This window comes from Pinus tabuliformis, chromosome J, assembly GCF_031772625.1.
Source record: "Pinus tabuliformis cultivar Carrire ecotype Pingquan chromosome J, CPIR1, whole genome shotgun sequence".
Classification (NCBI taxonomy): Eukaryota; Viridiplantae; Streptophyta; class Pinopsida; order Pinales; family Pinaceae; genus Pinus; species Pinus tabuliformis.
Genome location: NC_142295.1, coordinates 189,869,655 through 189,893,970, shown reverse-complemented (window position 1 = coordinate 189,893,970; position 24,316 = coordinate 189,869,655). Strand labels below are relative to the sequence as shown.

At 37.8% G+C, this 24,316-nt stretch overlaps 1 protein-coding gene across 1 annotated transcript in view; it reads left to right on the top strand.

The window, feature by feature from the left end:
* Nucleotides 1-1,255: 1,255 nt before the first annotated feature.
* The window catches only part of LOC149226329 (uncharacterized), a 40,898-nt gene continuing 17,837 nt past the window's right edge, over nt 1,256-24,316 (top strand). Inside the window, exon 1 of the mRNA XM_089380174.1 lies at nt 1,256-1,831. Coding sequence (XP_089236300.1) covers nt 1,256-1,831 — 576 coding nt within the window. The remainder of the gene's footprint in view (nt 1,832-24,316) is intronic.

The window sequence follows — 24,316 nt, the reverse complement described above, 5'->3', positions numbered from 1 at the left end:
CCTTCCCCTCCTCTGCATGACCAGACCATGGACTCTTCGGTCGCTCCCCTTAATTTCCCCCTCTCTCATCCTCCCTGGCTCTTTTATAAGTCCCCAATCATTCAACACTTCCATATAGCACCTTCCCCTCCTGCTTACTCCTTCCCTCAGCCCTCCCTCTCCGTTGCACCCTCTTCCTCATTACCTATCCTCTCTCACCTGGAATCCTGTTACCCCCTTCGCTCCCGAATGTGATCTCAGGGCCTCGACATTATAGGTTTCGAGGTAGAATCTTTCCCCCTCCTCCCAAACCCCGGGGGTGCCCCTCCCATCTATCCAAAGCCAAGCATCATGCCGAGGAGGAGATTGCATATGGAAAACATAAAACCATCAACTGGGCCCTTAGAAACCCCTCTCTCCCCCCCTCCATGAAGTTGCTCTCCTTTAACTGTCGCGGGATGGCTAGCTCTAGCTCGGATAAAAAGCTAGCCCTAAAGCATCTATTTTCCACAGAGCTTGTAGACATTATATTCCTTCAAGAAACCCTTGGTCCTGTGAGCTCCATCACCCACTTACTTGAATCTTGGCTACCAGGCTGGACTTTCCACTCCCTTGATGCCATGGGAAGATCTGGGGGTTTAACCCTGGGCATATGCAACCGTACCATCAAGACTCTGAGAGTTTGGGGAGGTTGGGGGTACTTGGGTGCAGACATCTACTCCCCCACTCTTGAAACAAAATATGAGATCTTTAATGTATATGGTCCCTGTCAGAACAGAGTTGCCTTTTGGATAACTTTGTTTAATTCAACCCTCCTGCAACAAGATAACATCATCTTGGGGGGGACCTAAATTTCTCCTTGGGATATGTGGAATCTTGGGGAAATCAAGCACAGGTGGATGCGTTGTCTGTCTTCTTTGAAAACCTCCTAGAGACCCATAGCTTTATTGACATCCCCTCAGCCAAATTGCAACCCACCTGGAGGAACAATAGAACAGGGGAAGCAAGCCTGGCCAGACGGCTCGACAGATTCCTCACAAAAGAATACCTGGTCAATAGGGGATCCCATATCAGACAATGGGTGAGCATAGGAGGCCTATCGGATCATCGACCTATCTACCTAGAGCTGCAGGATGTAATAGAAAAACCAAAGACCCTGTTCAAATTTAATTCCACATGGCTATGGGATGTGGATTACATTAAACTAGCGAACGATTTTTGGAAGGCAAATCCCCCAGGCTCAACTGGAAACCTCATGCATGACTTCTTGCATAATATGAAGGAGCTGAAGTCCCTTTCCAAGATGTGGGCAATGAAGAAAAAGGAAGCGGAAGAGCTGATTCTCAGAACAACAGAGGAAGATATCTATACTTTTGAGGAGGACTCGGGAGGTATTATAATATCTCAGGAGCAAAAGGAAAAATACTCCACATCTCTGCTGAAGAGAACCCAAATCTTAAGAGACAGAGAAGAGAGCTGGCGACTCCGAAGCCGGGCCATCTGGCTGAAGGAGGGGGATGACAATACTAAATTCTATCATAAACATGCAAATGGGAGGAAGGCCATTAATACTATATGGGAGCTCAAAGATACACAGGGACGATCAGTTCAATCCTTCAGAGAGCTGGCTGCACTGGCATGTACACACTTCCAAAATATCTATAAGGCTCCACCCAATGCTACCCTAGCGGAAGTAATGTGTATTGCACAGCTCTTTCCAGGCTATGTAGATCAGGAGGCGGAACAGGAACTCTCACGAGAATTTTCACTAGAAGAGCTTGAAGACACACTAAAGTGGCTAAAGAAGGACAAAAGTCTGGGGTCGGATGGTTGGACAGTGGAATTCTACATCGTATGCTTTGAGGTTTTGGGAATAGACCTCCTGCAAATCATAGAGGAAAGCAGAAGGAGCGGAAGGATATCGGGAGGCCTTAAATCCACTTTTATAGCTCTCATCCCAAAAGCTGACAAGCCCTCCTCTTTTGATGACTTCAGGCCTATATCCTTATGCAACTACATATACAAAATCATAGCCAAGATCATAGCCAATCGAATAAAGCCAATCATGTCCCTCCACATTTCCCATGAACAATTTGCCTTTCTACACAATAGGCAGATTCATGAGGCGATTGGTATTGCTCAAGAACTCCTTCATTCTGTTCAGCTCAGGAAATTAAAAGGAATGATACTAAAGATAGACCTATCTAAAGCCTTTGATAGAGTCAATTGGCTCTGAATCCTATTAACTCAACTAAGATTTCCTTTTTCTTTCATTAAGTGGATCATGAGCTGTATAATCGATGTTCCTTATAGTGTTCTCATAAATGGACTGGCATCCCCCTTTTTTCATGCTGAGAGGGGACTGAGGCAGGGATGTCCCCTATCCCCACTATTGTTCCTTCTCATCATGGAGGGCCTCAGTAGAATTATAGGAGAAGAACACAGACAGTTGACTCATTTGCTCTTTGTGGATGATGTTCTCATATTCCTCAACGGCAGCCTTGGTGATCTCACTGCACTCCACCAAGCCATGAGTACCTTTCAAATGGCCACGGGGATGGTGTTGAACGAATGCAAATCCACTTTAATTGCATCCGGGTGCTCCCAAAACAAATTACAATTCGCCCTAAGGAGATTCCCCTTCATTACCCATCCTATAGAGGAAGGCCTGAGATATCTAGGCTACCGACTGAAGTCGTTTGGCTACAAAATTGCAGATTTGATCTGGCTCATTACTAAGGTAGAAAAGTGTTTGAACATATGGTACCATAAATACCTATCCAGAGCAGGCAGGCTGGTACTGATCAAAGTCATTTTAGAAGCAACGCCTGTATATTGGATGACCTTAGCTTGGATTCCTAGGGGCATTCTGGATAGGTTGCAAAATATATGTTGTCGCTTTCTATGGAAGGGGAAACAGATAGGGAGAATTTTTGCTTGGACAAGATGGGAATCTTTGGCACTGCCTAAGCGATGGGGTGGTTGGGGAATCAAGAGATTGGACACCTTTTCCAAAGCACTTGCAACAAAGTTGGGTTGGCAGCTACTCAATAACTGTAGTCTTTGGATGAAGGTTGTCACTTCAAAATACATCACCCCTTCAAACCCACTTGACTGGATTAGACAAGGCCACCGATCTAGTGGGAACATATCAATCATCTAGAAGGCAGTAACAAAAGCTATGGACCTGATAAGAAACAGATTGACATGGAGAATTCGATCTGGTTCCCTGGTGCGCATAGGAGAAGACCCCTGGGTAGGCTGTGGCAATGCACACAGACTCCCAGAAGAGCTGAGATTTCATCTAGCAGAACAAGGCATTACTCATATATGTCATATTGCGGATAATGGTCGATCCTCACTCACACAACAGGCCTGGAGATTTGGATTAGCTCTAAATATTCCCCCGCCCTAATGACGAGACTAGAGAGACTACATATCTGCACTAACTAAGGCCCATATTAGGATCTCTGACGGAGAAGATGAGCTCATTTGGGCCTTGGCCAAACATGGATATTACGCCCCCAAGATCGGATATCTAGTGCTATTGGACCCCCTCAAGTCGCCAGCCTCTGAGCCGTGGTGGAACCGTTTATGGAAATTAAAAGTAGCCCCAAGAACGAAGCTACTTCTATGGTCTATACTGAACAACAAGGTCCCGACAGGAGCAAATCTAATGAAACGATCTTTCTCAGGGCCATATTGGTGCCACATATGCAAAAACAACAATGAAGAATCATAACACATCTTTCTAGTCTGTCCTACCTCTTAAGAGCTACGGAATTGACTTCTTGAATCACTCTCCATTCACTGTAGATGGCACGACAACAACTTTAAGGATGCATGGAATAATTGGTGGAATGATACCAAAGGAAAGGAAAGGATATACCTCTGCTCATTTGCTGGGCACTATGGATAGCCAGGAATCAAATCATATTTCAGAAAAAGCCCCCCTACCGGCCTTCCATACTGAACATAAATTTAGCAGAGTACCACTCGATTCCAGAAGATACCACTTAAAACCAGCATAGAAATATCGAGACAGAGGTCATCAACTCCTCCATACCATGGGCCTACTTTGATGGATCAGCATAGGAATCGGGTTGTGGAGGCGGAGTAGTTTTGCACTTATCAGTTACACATTCTTTTAAAATACAAATGGGTTTGGGTAGGGGAACAAATAATTATGCCGAGCTTGTAACTGCTAAATACTTCATCCAATATGCTTTACATAAACAATGCACAAATCTGCAACTATATGGTGACTCAAAACTGGTTGTTAACTAGATCAAAAAAAAACACATCTGCAATGCATATACATTGAAGCATATTCTGGATGAGATTCATAGACTTATCACGTCTTTTGACTCTTTCACTTGTCATCATATTTACAGGGAGCGGAACTCCGTTGCTGACCACTTATCCAAAGAAGCAACGCTCAGGGATGACGACACTTGGTTGATTTGTAAGGAAAAGGATGGTGCCATCTATCAGCACTATCACAGACCCTTCATAGACCCTGAATCTATCTGAAGCAGCATTGCAAGGGACAAGAATTTTTTGATGTTATCTTTTTGCTTATTTTGTAAATATTTATCAGAACTTTTATAATACCATACCCTCTCTGCGAAGAGGCTGGACATATCACTATTTTTTGTTTATTCTCATATACTCCCTGCATGGAGGACCATATATGGAATAGGCAATGCCTCACTTAAGTAATTCTCTGCATATACAAAATGTAATTTTCTCCTATAATGAAAATTACGACTTTTTCCACGCAAAAAAAAAAACCACTTACATATACCATTTTTGTTTAAATTAAGATATTTTTCTAATGGTTAAATACACATTTTTCAATTTTTATATTAGATAATATAACAATTTATGTTTTTTTTTCGAAGAAAAATAGTAATTTTCCTTAGTAGAATTGAAAATTACATTTTTGTATATGCATCAAAATGCATTCAAAAAAGTTGTTTGGAAATAGCCATCCCTCCAAAGAAAAAAACATAAGAAGCAGGCCTATCTAGCTTATTCATAGCATTGTTTGGAAATATCAATACTAGAAAATATACATTAGTCAAAAAATCCATACCACTTGTTGTGACATGTATCTATTTGTTTCATTCAAAAAATCACTTGAAAATATTTTGAAAAAAGATAAGGCAAGAGGGAGATGTAAAAAATTGTATATCAAAATCAAAACGCAAAAGAAACAAGTATTAAAAGGGTTAAAGCCAAACCCTAAATATTATAAGTTGTGTTTTATGAAGTTTGGTGGGTTCGCAATTATTATGGACAATCGGTTCCGCTGACAAGCGCCAATTGCAACTTGCGATTGGGTTCTGAACCCAAATATATATGCCATGTTTTATAATGTCGGCGGGAAAATAACACAAAGCGCTTATTATATATGTATGTGAAGCGCTAATTGCGATTTGCGATAAGGACCAGACCCGAATATATATATATATATATATATATATATATATATATATATATATATATATATATATATATATATATATATATATATATTATGTTCTATAAGTCCGACAGATTTGAAAGGCATACAAAAAGGCATAGTTCAAGTTATAAAGCAGGTTTTCGGGCGGAGCAAAAACGGTAAATGGTTTTTATTGGAACTCACCCGATCCCACTTATCATTCAACACGTAGCAGTCAGGTGGAGAGAGGAAACCGCCCATTTCGGGCGGGTATTCTCCGAGCTTATGTCCCACCCGAAACCTTTATAGACTGTCTGATCTGAAAAGCGCAGATCTATGGTGGGGATGTATTGGCGGAAAGGTATACCTCGAAAATTGTGCGGAGCCAGTATTGAAAGCGGAAAAAGCATGTTTTGTAATATATTTTCATTATAAAGGTTTACAATAGAAAAGCGCAGATATAAAGGATTTACGCATAAGTCCAACAATTCCATAGTTATGCGGCCTAAGGGTGCATAAGTTAAGTTTTACAATGATTATCGGGCCAATTGTGATTTGCGATGGAAGTCAATGGAGCGTTGAACGGGCGGATTTGACAGGTTTATAAAGCAGAATTAACTCTTTTGAGTTCCGTATTAATCAAAGGTTCACGTTAATTTTGCTGTGTAAAGTGGAAAATCAAGGTTAGAGCCAAAGCTGAAGAGAAAGATAATCCGGTATGTTTCTTTGCATTTTGGCCAATCAGAATGCCCATGTAAGCCCAGGATTACACAAACTAAACGCATTTCATTACGGCTAAAATGAATTAAGCATCATTAGGGAATTTATAGAGGAATTCGACAGCGGATCAACAGAGCATCCTCTTCTGAATCCAGTTATGTTCTTGTTATTTCATGTTCTTTGAGGTGTCTTTTACCCTCTGTAAAATTCTGTAATAGTTTTTACTTCATATAGTTAGAAAAGCAGTTGGATAATTTGGGCAGTTTCAGAAATCAACAATTGTTCCACAATGTATAAAAAGAGGAAAATTTACTAAGAAAGGGTTGGAATTTTGGAGAACCCGGAGACTAGGCCACTGTATTCTTGATATCATCGTTGATTAATGAAAGAATAAAAAATTCCATGAGTTGTTGGGTATAATTTTGTAACCTTCTCTGTTATGTGTCATGTTATGTTTTCTTCTTTCAAGTATAGTAATGAAATTGCAGGTCTTTATTTTCTTATGTAGATAAAGTTAAAATTCCTTAAAAGAGCACTCCTATACTTGAAGTTCCCACCTTCTTTTCTAAGTTATAGATAATAGTTTCTGTGAAAGATCAACATATTATCTTTAACTTCTCCCAGAGTCACAGATGGTAGTTTCTGTGTTAAGCAACATATTGTCTATGATTCAATTCTCATTTCCATAATTCTTCTAAGTGATGGATAGTAGTTTCTGTGAAAGATCAGCATACTATATTTAACTTTTCCTTCAAGATTTATTCATTCATCATTTATATCTAGCAACAAATGGCATTCTGAGATGTTCTGGTCATACATGTACTAAGGGTTAAAGACCAAGTTTCCAGGTCCTTCATTTAAAGACACAACATATATCTAAGTGACAAATAAGTGACAGTAAATAATATTTATTAATATCTTAAGCACAATTTCCCTACATCCACGAAATTGGTTTCTTAAGGAACAACATTAATTGGCGTCGTTGTCGGGGAGAGAAGAAAAGAAGACTTTTCCTTGGGTTTCAATATTTTCGTTTGGTTGTTCAGTGAGGAGGAAATATTTGGCTATTTTGAATCAAAGCAATAACTCTGGCTTCAAGAAGGCCCCATACTAGATCAAACGCTTCACAACAGAAGGTTCAAGCTCTTTCAGATCCTGAAAGGCTAGTTTCTAGGAGGGTTGGAAGCTCTAGGATTCCAATTACACCAATTCCTACATTGTCCGCATCAGGCAGCAATTCACTTGAACATTCATCTGATAAAGAGTCATTTTTTTCATCATCTTCATTTCAAGAACCTAATTGTCAAGAGCAATCTTTAGAATCTGTTACTTTTCATTTATCTTCTACAATCATTCAACCTCAACCAATAGCCACATTACCACATGTGCACATTCCATTTACCTCTCAATCAGGTTCCACATCTATTGGTAATCAAAGTTCAGTAAACATGGCAGCACCTGCATTCTTAGTGAATAGGTATGCACCTCTTCAACTACCACAACCTTTCAATCAAATGCCACAAGATTACCTTAAAACTCTTCCTCGTTTTTCAGGAGAAGATGAACAGACATCAGAGAATCATGTAGTAGGATTTTGTAATTTTACAGAAAGCCTAAATGTTGAACATTTAGATGTTGTTCTAAGACTCTTTTTTTAGTCCTTGGATGGAGAAGTAAGGAAATGGTTCAAAGGAATTCCCAATAATACCATTCCTTCTTGGGAAGAGATGGAACATGTGCTTATTCAGAGATGGGGAGAAAAAAGAGACCATGGATATAATTAACAGAGTTTAATGCCATAAAGAAGAAGTCTGATGAAACTGTGGCCGAATTTGTTAGAAGATTTAACAAATTGTACAATAGTCTCCCAGCGGAGATTAAGCCTCCTCTTGCTAGTGCAAAAATAACTTTTGCAGGAGATTTTGAATCAAATTTTGGATTCACATTAAGGGAAAGAAGAGCTCCAACCCTTGATCAAATCCAAACAAATGCTTTAGAGATAGAATCGAATTTGGTGGCTGCACAAAAAGCACCAGAAACATAGCCTACCCAAGACAAGGGAAAGGCAAAGATAGAATCCTCTCAAAGTCAGTCATTGGAGGATATGTGTAATGTAATTAAAACTTTGTTAGATAAGTTAATAGGTTAGAGTTAGAAAATAAGAACTCTTAGAGACAAACACAGTATAATAAGAACTTTAATCCCCAATACAGAAGTCAACCTTTGAAAATCTGCAAAAGGAAAGGAAATATCAAAATCAAATTCAAGCACCATTATATATAGAAGCAGATCCTGGTGAAGAACAACCTGAAGGTCAAATTTCTACATTATACACAGTAGATGAAGATGAACTTGGCATTGAAGGAGAAGAGTATGTTTATGATGAAGCAGATGATATTCATGATGAAAATGAAATTGATGAATATTGGAAACAATTCTCTGATTTCATGCAAGCTAAACTACATAAGAAATATGACCTGAAATCTAGGAAAAGATCAAGAAATCAAGAAAATGAGAGTGAGCAGCAAGTTTCAACTTCCTTACCAAAGGTGACTCCACAAGAATCTCAGCCTGTAAAACAAGTAAATAAATGGAATTAGCAATAGAATGCAAATTACAAGACACAGATACTTCCAGGTGAGTCTTCACAAGATCAAACTGGAAAAATTCCTTTGGAGAAACTTGTTTCAATTCCTTAAGTAATTCCAGTCATGAAGAAAGGTGAAAATGAAAATGAAAACACTACTAAACAAGGTCACTTGTTTAGTCTTACTAAGGAGTTGGAAAATGTAAGAAAACAAGTTCCCCTTACAAAATTGGCAAAAACACCTACTTATCAAAAGGAGATTGCTGAGTTTATTAATTTAAAAGAAAATGAGAGTGACACTGTAAATCTGCAGGAAGATAAACCAGTAGTGGTTTTTGGTCCACATGTAGAGGAAGTAGATTCTTCAATACCTCCTTTTTATATTTCCCTATTGGTTCATGATTACCTCCTACATAATTGTATGTCTGATTCGGGAGCTTCAGATAATCTTATGCCTCTGTCAGTGATGAAGCAACTAAATCTACAAGTGACCAAACCTTATAGGGATTTGTATTCTTTTGATTCAAACAAGGTCAAGTGTCTAGGAGTTATTAAGGATCTAGCAGTTTCATTAGCCCAAATTCTAGCTAGAAGCTTGGTCATGGATGTTGTAGTAGTAGATATTCCTGCTAGATTTGGAATGATTCTATCTAGGTCCTGGGGGGATAAATTGGGAGGTGTTTTGAAACTAGATTTTACATATGCTGTTATACCGATTTTTGGTGGGGAGGAGAGGAGATTGTACAGAGAAACTAGGTTTGTAAAAACAATTACGAAAAATGGAGCAAGAAATTCACCTGTATACAGTCAAGATAATGATGGCTTTGCTTGTTTCACGCTGCATGATAATGCAGAGCTGGTTGAAGATAATCAGAAGCAGCTTGCTTCATCCAATGTAATTACAGAGCTGCAAATGAAAGAAGTGTGGAAATGCTTCTTTGATGGAGCTTATTCCAAGGAAGGAACAGGTGCTGGTTTTCTTCTAATTGCACCTGGAGGTAATATGTTCCCTTTTTCTTTTAAATTAGAATTTGAGGCAGCAAACAATGTGGAAGAATATGAGTCCTTGATTATTGCTCTACAAACAACTAAACAAATGGGAGTTAAGTCAATTTATGCTTTTGGAGATTCGGAGCTAATTATTAAGCAGATAAAGATCACTGCCAAACAAAGCATCCTAGGCTCCGGGCATATAGAAATGAGGTATGGGATTTGATTGAAAACTTCTTTGAAGCTTTTAACATTCAATTCATTCCAAGAGATGAGAACAGATTGGCAGATTCATTCGCTGTGGCTGCTAGCACTTTCAAGCCTCCTATTAATCCAAGACTAAGATATGAGGAAGAAATGAGACACAGACCTTCTGTTCCTGATAATGTTAAGAGCTGGGAAGTTTTTGAAGATGACCAACAGATTAAGGAGTTTTTGACTATGGTTGAAGAGTTCCAGGGCATAGAAATTGATCAGGATGAATAAGAGACAACAGAAATTGCAGAAGCCGGTGGTTTAAAGGATTCAATAACAAATCAAAAGATCTTTCAATTGAAAGATAATATTCTGCCAAAGGGACTTGTTCCTCTTGAAAGGCTTTTTAATTCCAATGATGTGGCTATGGACTCAGGGAAAATCTCACAGGATGAACATATTCAGGATCACAACATTGGAACTCAGGAGAATCCCAAGTTAGTCAAATTATATGTTGGAGTTTCACCTATTTTTCAAGAAAGATATATTAAACTTTTCAAGAATTATGTTGATGTATTTGCGTGGTCCTATGAAGATCTCAAAACCTATGATGTAAATATTATTCAGCATAAGATTCCTTTGAAGGAGGGGGTTAAACCCTACAAACATAAGCTTAGACAAATAAATCCTCTGCTTCTACCATCAATTGAAAAGGAGGTCAAGAAGTTGCTTGATGCCAAAATAATAGTCCCACTCAGGTATTCTGATTGGGTGGCTAATTTAGTACCTGTGAGAAAGAAAAATGGAGAAATAAGGTTGTGTGTGGACTTCAGAAATCTCAACAGGGCTTCTTTGAAAGATAACTATCCATTGCCTAAGATGGATCATGTGCTGCAAAAGGTAACAGGATCTTTTAGAATGTCAATGCTAGATGGATTTTCTAGTTATAACCAGGTGGCTGTGGATAAGGAGGATCAGAAGAAAACAACGTTCACAACTCCCTGGGGAACATTTATGTATGCCAGAATGCCTTTCGGATTGATGAATGTAGGTGCTACATTTCAAAGGGCTATGGACATTTCTTTTGTTGGAGATAAGTTTGTAGTAATATATTTAGATGATATTATTGTTTTCTCAAAGTTTTATGAAGAACATTTGGATCATTTGAGAAGGACTTTTGATAAATGTAGAAGATTTGGACTTTCCTTAAATCCCAAGAAATCCATTTTTTCTTTGGAAGAAGGAAAACTATTGGGACACATTGTTTCCACAAAAGGAGTGAAGATAGATCCAGCCAAAGTACAAGCTGTGCAGAAAATACCATTGCCCAGGAGTAAAAAGGATATTCAAAAGTTTCTGGGAAAGATAAACTTCCTAAGAATATTCGTATCCAACTATGCAGAAATTTTAAAAGAAATTACTAATATGCTAAAGAAGGAGAATGAAGTGAGTTGGACCAAAGAAGCTATAGAATCACTTTCCAGGATTAAAGAAGCATTACAGTCCAATCTTAATCAGTCCTCATTACCAAAAGCCTTTTCAAGTTTTTTCATTTGCATCATCAAGTTCAATAGCTAATGTCTTACTACAGAAGAATGATGAAGAGAGAGAGCAGCTAGTTGCATTCTTCAGTAAGATTCTTAGGGATTCTGAGCTTAAATATAATATTCTTGAGAAACAGGCGTATGCTTTGGTAAAAGCCCTGAAAGCTTTTAGAACTTATGTGCTGCAGTCCCAAATCATTGCTTATGTGCCAAATGCTGCAGTGAAAGATGTATTATTACAGGGAGATGTAGAAGGCAGAAGAGGAAAGTGGATTGCTAAGATCCAAGAATATGATTTTGACATAAAACCCACAAAGTTGGTGAAGGGACAAGGATTGGCAAAAATGTTAACAAAATCAAACTTTCAGGCGTTGGGAATTAACTTGTTGGTGTTGGGTGTGGAGCCTGATTATCTTCTATATTCAAATGTATCGCCACATAGGACACCAGTTCGAAATGGGGGTGGCAACGCCGCCCGTAAAATATTCGCTGCAGGGGGGGTCCAGGGGGAGCGGCTGCGACCTTTGGGAGCCCCCCCCCTGGCGGGGGATTTTGGGGGCAACGCCCCCGAAGCTAAAAACAGCTGTAAAATTGCCTTGTAAAAGTATAGTAATTTCTACTCAATCTGGGCCGTTCATTAGGCGGATGATCTGATGGTAGAACTTATGTTTAGTTTAGGGTTTTTTGCCCTAGAAGGCAACCCCTCTCTTTGTATGAGGGTATTGTATTTGAGGCTGTGAAATAGAGGTGTATACTGTGAGCGAGAAACAGAGAGGCGAGACTGTGAGAGAAAATAGAGGATATTACAGCAGATTTGCTGTAGGTTGTGTCTCTTCATTTTGCTGGATAATAGAAAGGAAGGACTGGCTGTTCGGGGTGGACGTAGCCCAAACTGGGTGAACCACGTATATCTGTGTCTCTCTTGTTTTGTGTGTTTTCTGTGTTTATATTTCTGCAATATTTTATGTGTTCCATTGCTCCGTAATATATAATTTTCTAACAGTTGGCACCTATGGATGAAAAAGCAGTTGAAGAAAGTGAAGGAGAGCAAGATCCAGGTATGAAGATCAGGTATAAATTTTTGTGTTCAGAATGGTGATACAAATAAGTTTGTTAGAAGTTGTCAGAAGTGCCAGCTTTTTGCTGAGAAAAAGAGGTTAGCCCCTTTACCTGTGATTCCAGTTTTCATAGAGGATCCATTTAGACAATGGGGATTGGACTTTGTTGGAGAAATCAATCCACCTTCAAGCAAACAACACATGTGGGTTCTCACAACAATTGATTACTTCACCAAATGGGTAGAGGCAATTCCTACTAAGAGAGCAAATGAAGAGATAGTAATGAAGTTCCTAGAAGAAAATATTTTCAGCAGATTTGGATGCCCCGTTAAAATTATAATAGACAATGCTCAAGTCTTCAACTCAAGTAAGTTCATTTCTTTTTGTCACAAGTATAATGTTATTTTGTCCCATTCAACAGATTACCATCCTCAGGGAAATGGATTAGCTGAATCTACTAACAAAACTTTGATGAAGATCCTTAAGAAAATCATTGCGGAAAATCAAAGGGATTGGGATTCTAAGTTAAAGTTTGGTTTGTGGGCCGCTAGAGTAACCACAAGAAGATCTACAGGGAAATCACCTTTTGAATTAGTATATGGAACTCAGGCTTTGTTTCTAAGTCAACTTGTGAAGCCAGTGATTGCAATGATTCAAGAGGCGAAAGAAGAACCAAATGCTTTGGTAAGAAGAATGAACAAAGTGGTGGAGCTAAGTGAGAATAGGGACAAGGTAAGAGACAACTTGATTATGTGTCAATCCAAGATGAAAAATATTTTCGACAGAAAAGCCAAGGAAATTGATTTTAAAGTTGCAGACTTAATATTGAGATGGGATACCAGAAGAGAAGATAAGGGTAAACATGGGAAGTTTGATCCCCTCTAGTATGACCCTTTTAGAATTTCTGAAGTGAGATCCAATAATACCTTCATTCTTGAGAGTCTTAATGGTGAAACTCTACAACTACCTGTCAATGGGCAATACTTAAAGCATTACTTCTAGTTCTAAAGAATAAGCATCATTTCATTGTAAATACTGGAGTGAAATCAGTGTACAAATTCCATAGCATTTCAGTTTATGCAAAGCAATATATGACTCCATGCCCAAAGTGAAGGCACTAATCTGCGGTTCTTAGTGCTTATGTGGCAAAAGCACTATCCCCAGGTGGAGCTAGATGTTGTAACATGTATATTTTTGTTTCATTCATTGTTTCATTCAAAAAATCACTTAAAAATATTTTGAAAAAGATAAGGCAAGAGGGAGATGTAACAAATTGTATATCGAAGTCAAAACACAAAAGAAACAAGTATTAAAGGGGTTAAAGCCAGACCCAAAATATTATAAGTTGTGTTTTATAAAGTTCGGTGGCTCCGCAATGATTATGGACAATTGGTTCCGCTGACAAGAGTCGATTGCGACTTGCGATTGGGTTCCAGACCCGAATATATATATATATATATATATATATATATATATATATATATATATATATATATATATATAAGTCCGGCAGGTCCGCAAGGCATACGAAAAGGAAAAGTTCAAGTTATAAAGTAGGTTTTTGGGCGGAGCAAAAATGAAAAATGGTTTTTATTGGAAATAACCCGATCCCACTTATCATTCAACATGTAGCAGTTGGGTGGAGAGAGGAAACCTCCCATTTCGGGCGGGTATTCTTCGGGCTTATGTCCCACCCGAAACCTTTATAGACCGTCTGATCTGAAAAGCACAGATCTACGATGGGGATGTATCGGCGGAAAGGTATACCTCGAAAATTATGCAGAGCCCGGATTGAAAGCGAAAAAAGCATGTTTTATAATATATTTTCATTATAAAGGTTTACAATATAAAAGCACAGATATAAAGGATTTACACATAAGTCCAACACTTCCATAGTTATGTGGCCTAGGGGTGCATAAGTTAAGTTTTATAGTGATTAATGGGCCAATTGCGATTTGCAATGGAAGTCAACGGAGCGCTGAACGAGTGGATTGACAGGTTTATAAAGCAGGATTAACTCTTTTGAGTTTCGTATTAATCAAAGGTTCGCGTTAATTTCGTTGTGTAAAGTGGAAAATCAGGGTTAGAGCCGAAGTTGAAGAGAAAGACAATCCAGTATGTTTCTTTGCATTTTGGCCAATCAGAATGCCCATGTAAGCCCAGGATTACACAAACTAAACACATTTCATTACGGCTAAAACGAATTAAGCATCATTAGGGCATTTACAGAGGAATTCGACAGCAGATCAACAGAGCAAGCTAGCAGTTATCATCCTCTTCTGAATCCAGTTATGTTCTTGTTATTTCATGTTCTTTGAGGTGTCTTTTACCCTCTGTAAAATTCTGTAATAGTTTTTACTTCGTATAGTTAGAAAAGAAATTAAATAATTTGGGCTGTTTTAGAAATCAACAACTATTCCACAATGTATAAAAAGAGGAAAATTTACTAAGAAAGGGTTGGAATTTTGGAGAACTCGGAGACTAGGTCACTGTATTCCTGATATCATCGTTGATTAATGAAATAATCAAAAGTTTCCATGAGTTGTTGGGTATAATTTCGTAACCTTCTCTGTTATGTGTCATGTTATGTTTTCTTCTTTCAAGTATAGTAATGAAGCTACGGGTCTTTATTTTCTTATGTAGATAAAGTTAAAATTCCTTAAAAGAGCACTCCTATACTTGAAGTTCCCACCTTCTTTTCTAAGTTATAGATAATAGTTTCTTTGAAAGACTAGCATATTATCTTTAACTTCTCCCAGAGTCACAGATGGTAGTTTCTGTGTTAAGCAGCATATTGTCTATGATTCAATTCTCATTTCCATAATTCTTCTAAGTGATGGATAGTAGTTTCTGTGAAAGATCAACATACTGTCTTTAACTTTTCCTTCAAGCTTTCTTAATTCATCATTTATATCTAGCAACAAATGGCATTTTGAAATGTTTTGGTCATACATGTACTAAGGGTTAAAGACCAAGTTGCCAGGTCCTTCATTTAAAGACACAACATATATCTAAGTGACAAATAAGTGAAAATAAATAATATTTATTAATGTCTTAAGCACAATTTCCCTACAACCAGGAAATTGGTTTCTTAAGGAACAACACCACCATTCAGAAAGTTCTCAGGAGAGAACCATACTCAATAGATCAAATACATTATCAAGATAAGATAAGAGATTTGGTTGTAGACCCTTTATAAAAGGCCCGTGGTAATAATCATAATGTGTGTCTCCCACCTATTCCACAATCTTCAATGAGCCCAGGTTCTTTATTGCACCTAGCTTAGAAAGGCCATATGCAATGGAGTTCCTCTCCCTGTAGATATGACAACATGAAATCTGGTCAAATCCTTATTTTAATTCCATAATCTCATCCATAATGGCAATGAGTGTGTGTATGTGACATGTGACACCTCCCCACCCCCCACAAATTCGCCCAGCTAGGGAATCCCTATCAAAAACTTCCCAAGGGAAAGCACGATCCGCTTCATCAGGCATGATATTCCTTGACCTATGGACATATATAGCCTCAATAATTAAATCTTTAATGGATATCACTTGAGATGCCACTTTTTCAGGGATTAACATTTTTTCCTGGAAGATGGAATTATTTCGAGCAATCCAAATGCCCCAGTTTATGATATGATTTAAGTTCTAAGTTTTTTTGGGCCTGCTCAATCCCACTGAAGTCACCAAGCTTCTTTACAAGAGATACTTTGCCACATAAAATTTAAAGATAATGGCTGACACACAATATTCTAGACAAAAATAATGAAGGGGCATACCAAAAAAATGTGTTCCATCGATTCCTTTGCACCTTTACATAGTGCACACTATTTTGGACCAACAAAGCATATATTTCTTAAGTTTTTACTTGTGGGAATTTTGTTTTCTAAACTGCATCACAATAAAAGTCTGGATTTTGACAAACAACTTAACTTCCATAACTTCTTCCACCACCAGGCTCTTTGTTAGAATTGATAAATAAGTATCCCAGATTTGGCAAGTATTCCCCATGAGGAGTGTAGAGTTCCATCATTGTTTTGTTTTGACACCATTTTTCCACCATTTTCCTCTTCTTCATTATCACTATCAACTCAATAAAGGAAATAAAACATAGATTTTGATAAGGTAATAACTCTTACATGTCTTATTTCTCATATGCGTTAATGTTCCTTATTGTTATATTAAAGATTGCACTAGCTACAAAATTAACATGATTCTGCAGCCATTTTGTAAATCTATAGCTACCTCCATGGTTCGCGGGGTTTTGGTGTTTTAATGAAACAACTAAGCATATTGGTAGTTGAGGATTGATTCCCTCATGGATCTCCTCCTATTCGCTCGAGCCAGTTCATCAAAAGGGTCGCACAGTAGCATGGTCAAAGATACAGGTCAATACGTAGCAACAAGGAGTCTAGACACAACACGTTTTCTCGATTTTCTTTCCAAATAGCAAATCGATGAATAACGATTTTCATGTTTAAGTTTCATATTTGAACTAAGATTAAACATCAGATCCATAGGCATGAAAGTATCAATAGATTGAGCACACATTTTATATAAAGATGTATTCTATGTAAAGACTAAACAAGGGAGGAAGTATTAAGTTAATTGTTGAAGAAATTGTGAACCAAACTTTCACTTTTGCCTTAATTTGCAGTTACTTCGCTAATCCGATGTGTAAGTGATTGTGAATCATACGTACTGGATGCAGAGGGCCCCTGCAGATAGTTAAGGTTTTAGTTTATTTTTATTTTGTTATTTTGTAATTGCTTTCATTCAAATGCTTTATGTTATTACTGCATTCTAGTTTAAATTCCTTCACTACTCTCATTATTTCATATAGACTCAGTTGTCTCGTTATCATTTCACATTTCATTTATAGTTACAATATTTCATATAGTCTAGTCCTTCAATGATTTTCGCTTCATTGCATTCAGTCTCTTGATGCTTTTTAGAGTTAGAAATTAAATCATTCTGCAATTTGTAATTATAAGCTTCCTTCATGATTTTTAAACTCATAATCGTATATATCTCATAGAACAAGATTTTGGATTCTAATACTCTATTTTCATAGCAGAAAAATGTTTATATAAATTCATAAATTTAGGATGAATAACATAAGACATTTTTTATATGATAATCAATTAGATATAATTTGATAGATTGATCGAATGGTAGCTTAAACTCTCATTCAGTCTAACAATAACTTAACTTTCAAATATTGATTGTAGAAATCTAACTCTAATGAAAATCTAGATAAACAACGAAAATCTCAAAACAAACACCATCATCTTACTAAACGAAAGAATAGGCTTCTAGCATGTATAGTGCACCTACACTTCACAAGTTTACCAACTTCAGTCAATAATTTATGCTTGCAATTTAAGAACATTAAATTCACCCAACAAGGAGAATGAACACAACTCAATGTATTGACCTTATCCCTTGTTGAAACTGCAGCAAGAAATTTCTAATTTAATTTTGGCTTGATTAAATTAGGAGAAAATTTGAATTTCAGTTTCAGTAAAATACTCAGAGGTAGTTAATTGAGGTGACATGGATTTTGTCACTCATTTAACTCAGTAAATTCAAGTTGGAGACACTTGAGTTTAGTTCTACATGATTGATTGCTAATTTGTAGCAATCTATTTCAGTTAATTTGAGTTATTCTTAGTGTAACTAGTTCTCTGTTAGTAGAACTAGTGGAGGTTCAGTCAAGGGTGTGTGCCGTATTTCACACTGAGTGACAAGGGTGTGTAACTTTTTTCACATTAAGTAACCATCTAGTTTACTGTTCAATCAACCTAAATTAACTCATGCATGCAGATAATTTGAGTTCCAGTTGAGATTGGATTTCAAGGGTAGTGTATTATCAGTTGTAAACTAGTCAAAGTTGTATAGGTCATGCATGCAGTCAAAGAAGGACCTGTAGGAATGGTGCAATCCAAATTGGTGAATTTCTTAATTAATATTGGGCTAATTCCCAAGGGAACAACACAAGGAATTAAGTGTTGGAAATAATACTGAGAAGGGGGGGGGTGAATCAGTATTATCAAATTCTTATCAATCTATCTTCCTTATTTATACTTTGAATAATTCTTCAAATATTGATCATTACTTTGTATGTCAGTATCATAAAATAATGAGCAGGAACAAGAAAAGAAAATAGTCACACAAAAGAACACCAGATATAAGGTGGAAACCCAATGTGGGTGAAAACCACCTGCTGCAATATGTCTCTATCTTCTTTCAATTAGAAACTTCTTTTACAATGATTTTGTACTGGTGCAGTCCTTTACCAGTACGCAGGCTATAACCTGCAGAGAGCTACAACCCTCTCTCGTTCTCCAGTCTCTCCTGGAAGGGAGCTACAACCCCCATAGTTCTTGTACTAGCCGATCCATTTACTAGTACGCAGGCTGCTACCTGCTACAATGCTCCAAAGTTTTCAACTGCTACTGGAAGGGAGCTACCACCCCCTTAGCTCTTGTACTAGCTAAGATACTAGTACGTAGGCGTCAGCCTACAATCTTCTCTCCTCCAGGTACCACGTTTCATGCATTTTCAGACTAGATACTCCTGAAGCACAACACATAATCTAAAAGGCCACGTTTCATCCAATTTTCATACTGGTCCCATTAATATCATTGAAGCACATAATCAATCAATCTTCTGAATCACCCAAACACCAGATCAATACATATACAAGGATAATATATGTGTTAGCACCCAGATCTAGTCCATCAGATCACATAAATATGAGTCATTATGATCTTGATCCAATATTAGTTCTCATCCATCAATACTGAAGCTAAACACAATCAACCAGACAGGTTATGCAAAATACTGACACCTTTAAACTGTCATCAGAACCCATCAACAACCAGAACCACCTGTGACTTCAAATATCATAGCTCAAATTGTATACGCTGCTACAATGAACCAAACCTGCATATATACGCGCTTACACCAAAGCCAACCCACGTACAGATCTATAAATATTCAAACATGACTTGCAGCGATTTCAAACTTAAGTTATACCCAGTTCAGATCATTTTTCAATATACAGATCTAGAATAAGCATAATCAAATATATAGAGATAGTTCATTTCAAACCATTTGATCCTGATCTATCCTTAGATCTTGTTCTCCATCAACCGGTGAGATCCCTCTTTAGCTCAGATCCAGATCTGCACCATAACCCAATCACAGTATTCCAGATCTTGCACTTTATCAGATATTCAATGATTCAGAAGATACTTTGCCAAATGATCTCCTTCCTCTTTTATAGCCTTAGTCCTTTCTCAATACCACGGTCCAAAACCATAATAACACAATACCACGGACCCAATACTTGGGATCAACACTTTTGAATGCAATACCACGGGCCAAAACCATATGATCAAAAATTGTCGGACTAATACCATGAACCAATCATGAAAGTGCGTGAGATCAACACTTTTGGAAGCAATACCACGGACCAAAACCATAGGATCAAAAACTGTCGGACTAATACCATGAGCCAACCATGAAAGTGCGTGAACTTTTTCTCTAAATAAACTTTTCTCTGCATAAAAGTGCATGAACTTTTCTCTCCATGAAATAAACTTTTCTCTGTATAAAAGTGTGTGAACTTTTCTCTACATGAAATAAACTTTTCTCTACATAAAAGTGCGTGAAATTTTCTCTACATGAAATAAACTTTTCTCTGCATAAAAGTGCATGAACTTTTCTCTACATGAAATAAACTTTTCTCTACATGAAATAAACTTTTCTCTGCATAAAAGTGCGTGAACTTTTCTCTACATGAAATAAACTTTTCTCTGCATAAAAGTGCGTGAACTTTGCTGCACTATAATTTATCATCTGAGATGAGTGGGTTGCCATCAAGTACAACATATGTATCATAATGCCAACAATCTCCCCCTTTGGACTTGATGGCAACAACAACCAATCACTCTCCCCCTTTGACATCAAGGGCAAAGGGTTATGCTCCCCCTAAGAACATGCTCCCCCTGACTATAAACCATATCTGCAAAGAAGAACCATAATCCATCAAACACCATAAATGACCATGAAAGAGATAGAGACGTATTGCAGCAATATTCAAACCAGCATCCATGATCTCCTTCTGTACTTCCTCCATAATGCAAACAATGCATGATATGCTCCCCCTGAACCTGTGCCATTCGATCTTTGACCAATCCGCAACCCAGCACATGTACGCATATACTTCAGATGAACCTTGCGTACAACCAACAATTAGAAGAGATTCAACAACAAGATGATGCATCAACAACCCCCATCTTTTGCCTGAGGTATTCAAAGGTCTCCCTAGGCAATGGTTTGGTGAGTATATCAACAACCTGTTCCTTAGAAGGAACATACTCCAACTTGACCTTTTGTTCAAGCACTTGTTCCCAGAGAAAGTGATACTTGATTGGTATGTGCTTGGTTTTTGAATGCATGACTGGGTTCTTTGAAATGCTGATTGCACTTGTATTATCACATAAGATGGAGATGGGTGGTGTACAAGTGATTTGAAAATCCTGCAAGGTCTGCATCATCCAAAGGAGTTGAGTGCAGCAAGATGCAGCAGCAACATATTCTGCTTCAGTTGTAGACAAGGCAATCGAACTCTGTTTCTTGCTGAACCAAGATACTAATCTGGAACCCCTAAAGAATGCACCACCACTTGTGCTCTTCCTGTCATCCACACTTCCCGCCCAATATGCATCAGTATAAGCATGAAGTGTGAGATCTGTATTTCTAGGATACCATAAGCCATAACTTTGAGTCCCTTGAAGATATTTGAAGATTCTCTTTACTGCCTAAAGATGAGTTTCCTTTGGATTTGCCTGAAATCTTCCAACTATTCCCACTGCATGCATGATGTCTGGTCGGGTACCTGTCAAATAAAGTAGACTTCCAATCATAGATCTGTAGGTTAGTTGATGTACTGCTGCTGATTCATCATTTGCACTGAGGCTACATCCTGTGACCATGGGTGTACATACTAGTTTTGCATCTTCCATGCCATATTTCTTCAAAATCTGCTTGAGATACTTGGTTTGAGACAAGAAGATCCCTCCTTCCTTTTGTTGGATTTGCAGGCCAAGAAAATATGTCAATTCTCCAAGAAAGGACATTTCGAATTCTTTCTGCATCACCAAGGCAAAGCTTTGACTCATAGATTCTTCATTGCTGCCAAAGATAATGTCATCTACATACACAATAAGTATCAGCAATTTGTCATTTTCAATTTTTATATAAAGATTGCTATCTGTTGATCCTTTTGAAAAACCTTGTTGATGAAGATATTTGTCCAAACGATAGTACCAAGCCCTTGGAGCTTGTTTAAGACCATAGAGAGCCTTTTTCAATCTGCATACAAGATTTGGATCATTTCCAAGAATGAAACCATCTAGCTACTCAATGTATACTTCTTCTTATAAGTCTCCATTTAGAAAGGCTGATTTCACGTCCATTTGAAATACTTTGAACCTTTGAAAGCTTGAGAGAGCAAGGAACATTCGGATGGCCTCAAGTCTTGCAACAGGAGCAAAATTTTCTTCAAAATCTATTCCTTCTTGCTGCGCATACCCTTTACAAACAAGTCTGGCCTTGTTTCTAATTACTTCCCCCTTTTCATTCAACTTATTTTTGAAGACCCATTTTGTCCCTATAACATTCTTATCCTTTGGTCTAGGAACCAACTCCCAAGTGTTGTTCTTTCGATCTGCTCAAGTTCTTCATCCATTGCTTTGACCCAACATTCATCTTTGCATGCCTCTTTTACATTTTGTGGTTCAGTGGATGAGAGTAATGCCAAATAGATTGAAGCTTCTGCAATTGTTCTTCTTGTTTGTACACCTGCTTCTTTTTGCCCCAAAATCTGAGATTCTGGATGATTCTTCTGAACGCACCTGGATGGAGTCTTCTCTTCTACCCTTATATGTTCCTCTGGTGCTTCTTGAGGTTCTTCTTCTTCATCATTCTGTCTTTGAGGATAGCCTTCATCTTCTTCGATATTTTCATGATTTACTTGCCTAGGAATGTATCCTTTTTCATAAACCACTACATCAATGCTATCAACAATTCTTCCAAGTCTTTTATTGTATCACTTATATGCTTTGCTGTGTGGAGAATAACCAAGAAGAATGCCTTCATCTGCTCTAGGTTCAAGTTTGCCAAGTTGCTCATCAGTATTCTTAATATAGCATTTGCTCCCAAAGATTTTGAAGTGTTTTACCGAAGGAGTCTCACCATACCAGAGTTCATGAGGAGTTTGAGTGTTGTTCACTCGGACATTTGTTTTATTGAGAATAACAACCGCAGCATATGCAGCTTCACCCCAGAAAGTTGCGGGAGTTCCGGACTCATCAAGCATAGCACGGGCCATTTGTTGGACTGTTATGTTCATCCTTTCCACCACTCCATTTTGCTGAGGAGTTCTAGCTGTAGAGAATTCCCTTCTTATCCCATGTTCTTCACAGAAATCGAAAAATTCATTTGAGGTAAACTCCCCACCTCTGTCGGACCTGAGGCACTTAATTTTGTAACTTGATTCATTTTCAACCAAGGCTTTGAAGGATTTGAATTTTTCAAATGCTTCGTCTTTGTGCTTCAAAAGTCCTAACCAAACAAACCTGGAGAAATCGTCAATGAATAATATCAAGTATTCTTCTCCTCGAGGTTACCTCGTCCTAAAAGGACCACATACATCTGTATGGACTAGTTCAAGAGGCCTTCTGGCTAATCCTTCCTTCTCCAGGAAGTTGGTTCTGGTTTGCTTACCAAACTGACATGATTTGCATATAGTGTTGTCTGGAATTTTGATATCTGGAAGACCACGAACTGCTTGATATTTGCATGCCTTCCTTATTTGTGAAAAGCTTAGATGCCCCAACCTTCGGTGCCATAACCAATGTTCATCATCCTTTCTCAAATAGCATTGTTGTTGTCCTTCTTCAAATATGTATAGACTATTTGGAGTTCTTCTACCTTTGATCACTGTTTTCCCTGTATCAAGATCACGAATGCTACATCCATTTGATTGAAATATTACCTCGGTTCCTTGATCACACATCTGACTGACACTCAGAAGGTTATGCTTCAAGCCATCAACATACAAAACATTTCCAGCTTTGACCTTTTCTTTTAACTGAGCTGTGCCTTTTCCTTTTATAGCTGCTGGAGTATCATTTCCAAAAGAAACTTTCTTTCCCTTTTCTAAAGCAGAATATGATTCAAGTTTTTCTTTATCACCTGTCATATGCTTCGAACATCCACTGTCGATGTACCATAGATTTTCCTGTCCCTCTGCATAAAAGGCTATCCCACATCTTTTTGTTTGTGGTTCCTTTATTTTCCATTTTCTGGTGCTTGAGGCTTGTTCCTTTGTCTGCTGAAACCTGCTCCTGCATTCAGAATCTTCATGACCAAAGTTATTGCAAATAGAACATTCAACTTCATTTTCAAGAGCCGAAAAGTTGTTATAGGTCCTTTTTGTAATCCCGATCATACTTCTTTGTTTTTGAGCTTCTCTAGTCATGATTGTTTTATATGCAACACATTGAGCTGCTTTGTGACCAAAGTTATGGCAAGAGAAACATTGCCCATTTAAGAAACTTCTGCGATTATCAAATCTACCGGCCAAATGATTGTAATTTCTATTGGCATCCATTCTTGAAGCAAATTGAGAAGATTTTACCTGTGGCTGGTTGTAGCTTGTGTTCATCCTTAAGACAGATTGCCCCTGGTTTACCTGATAGTCTTTGTTCGTTCTT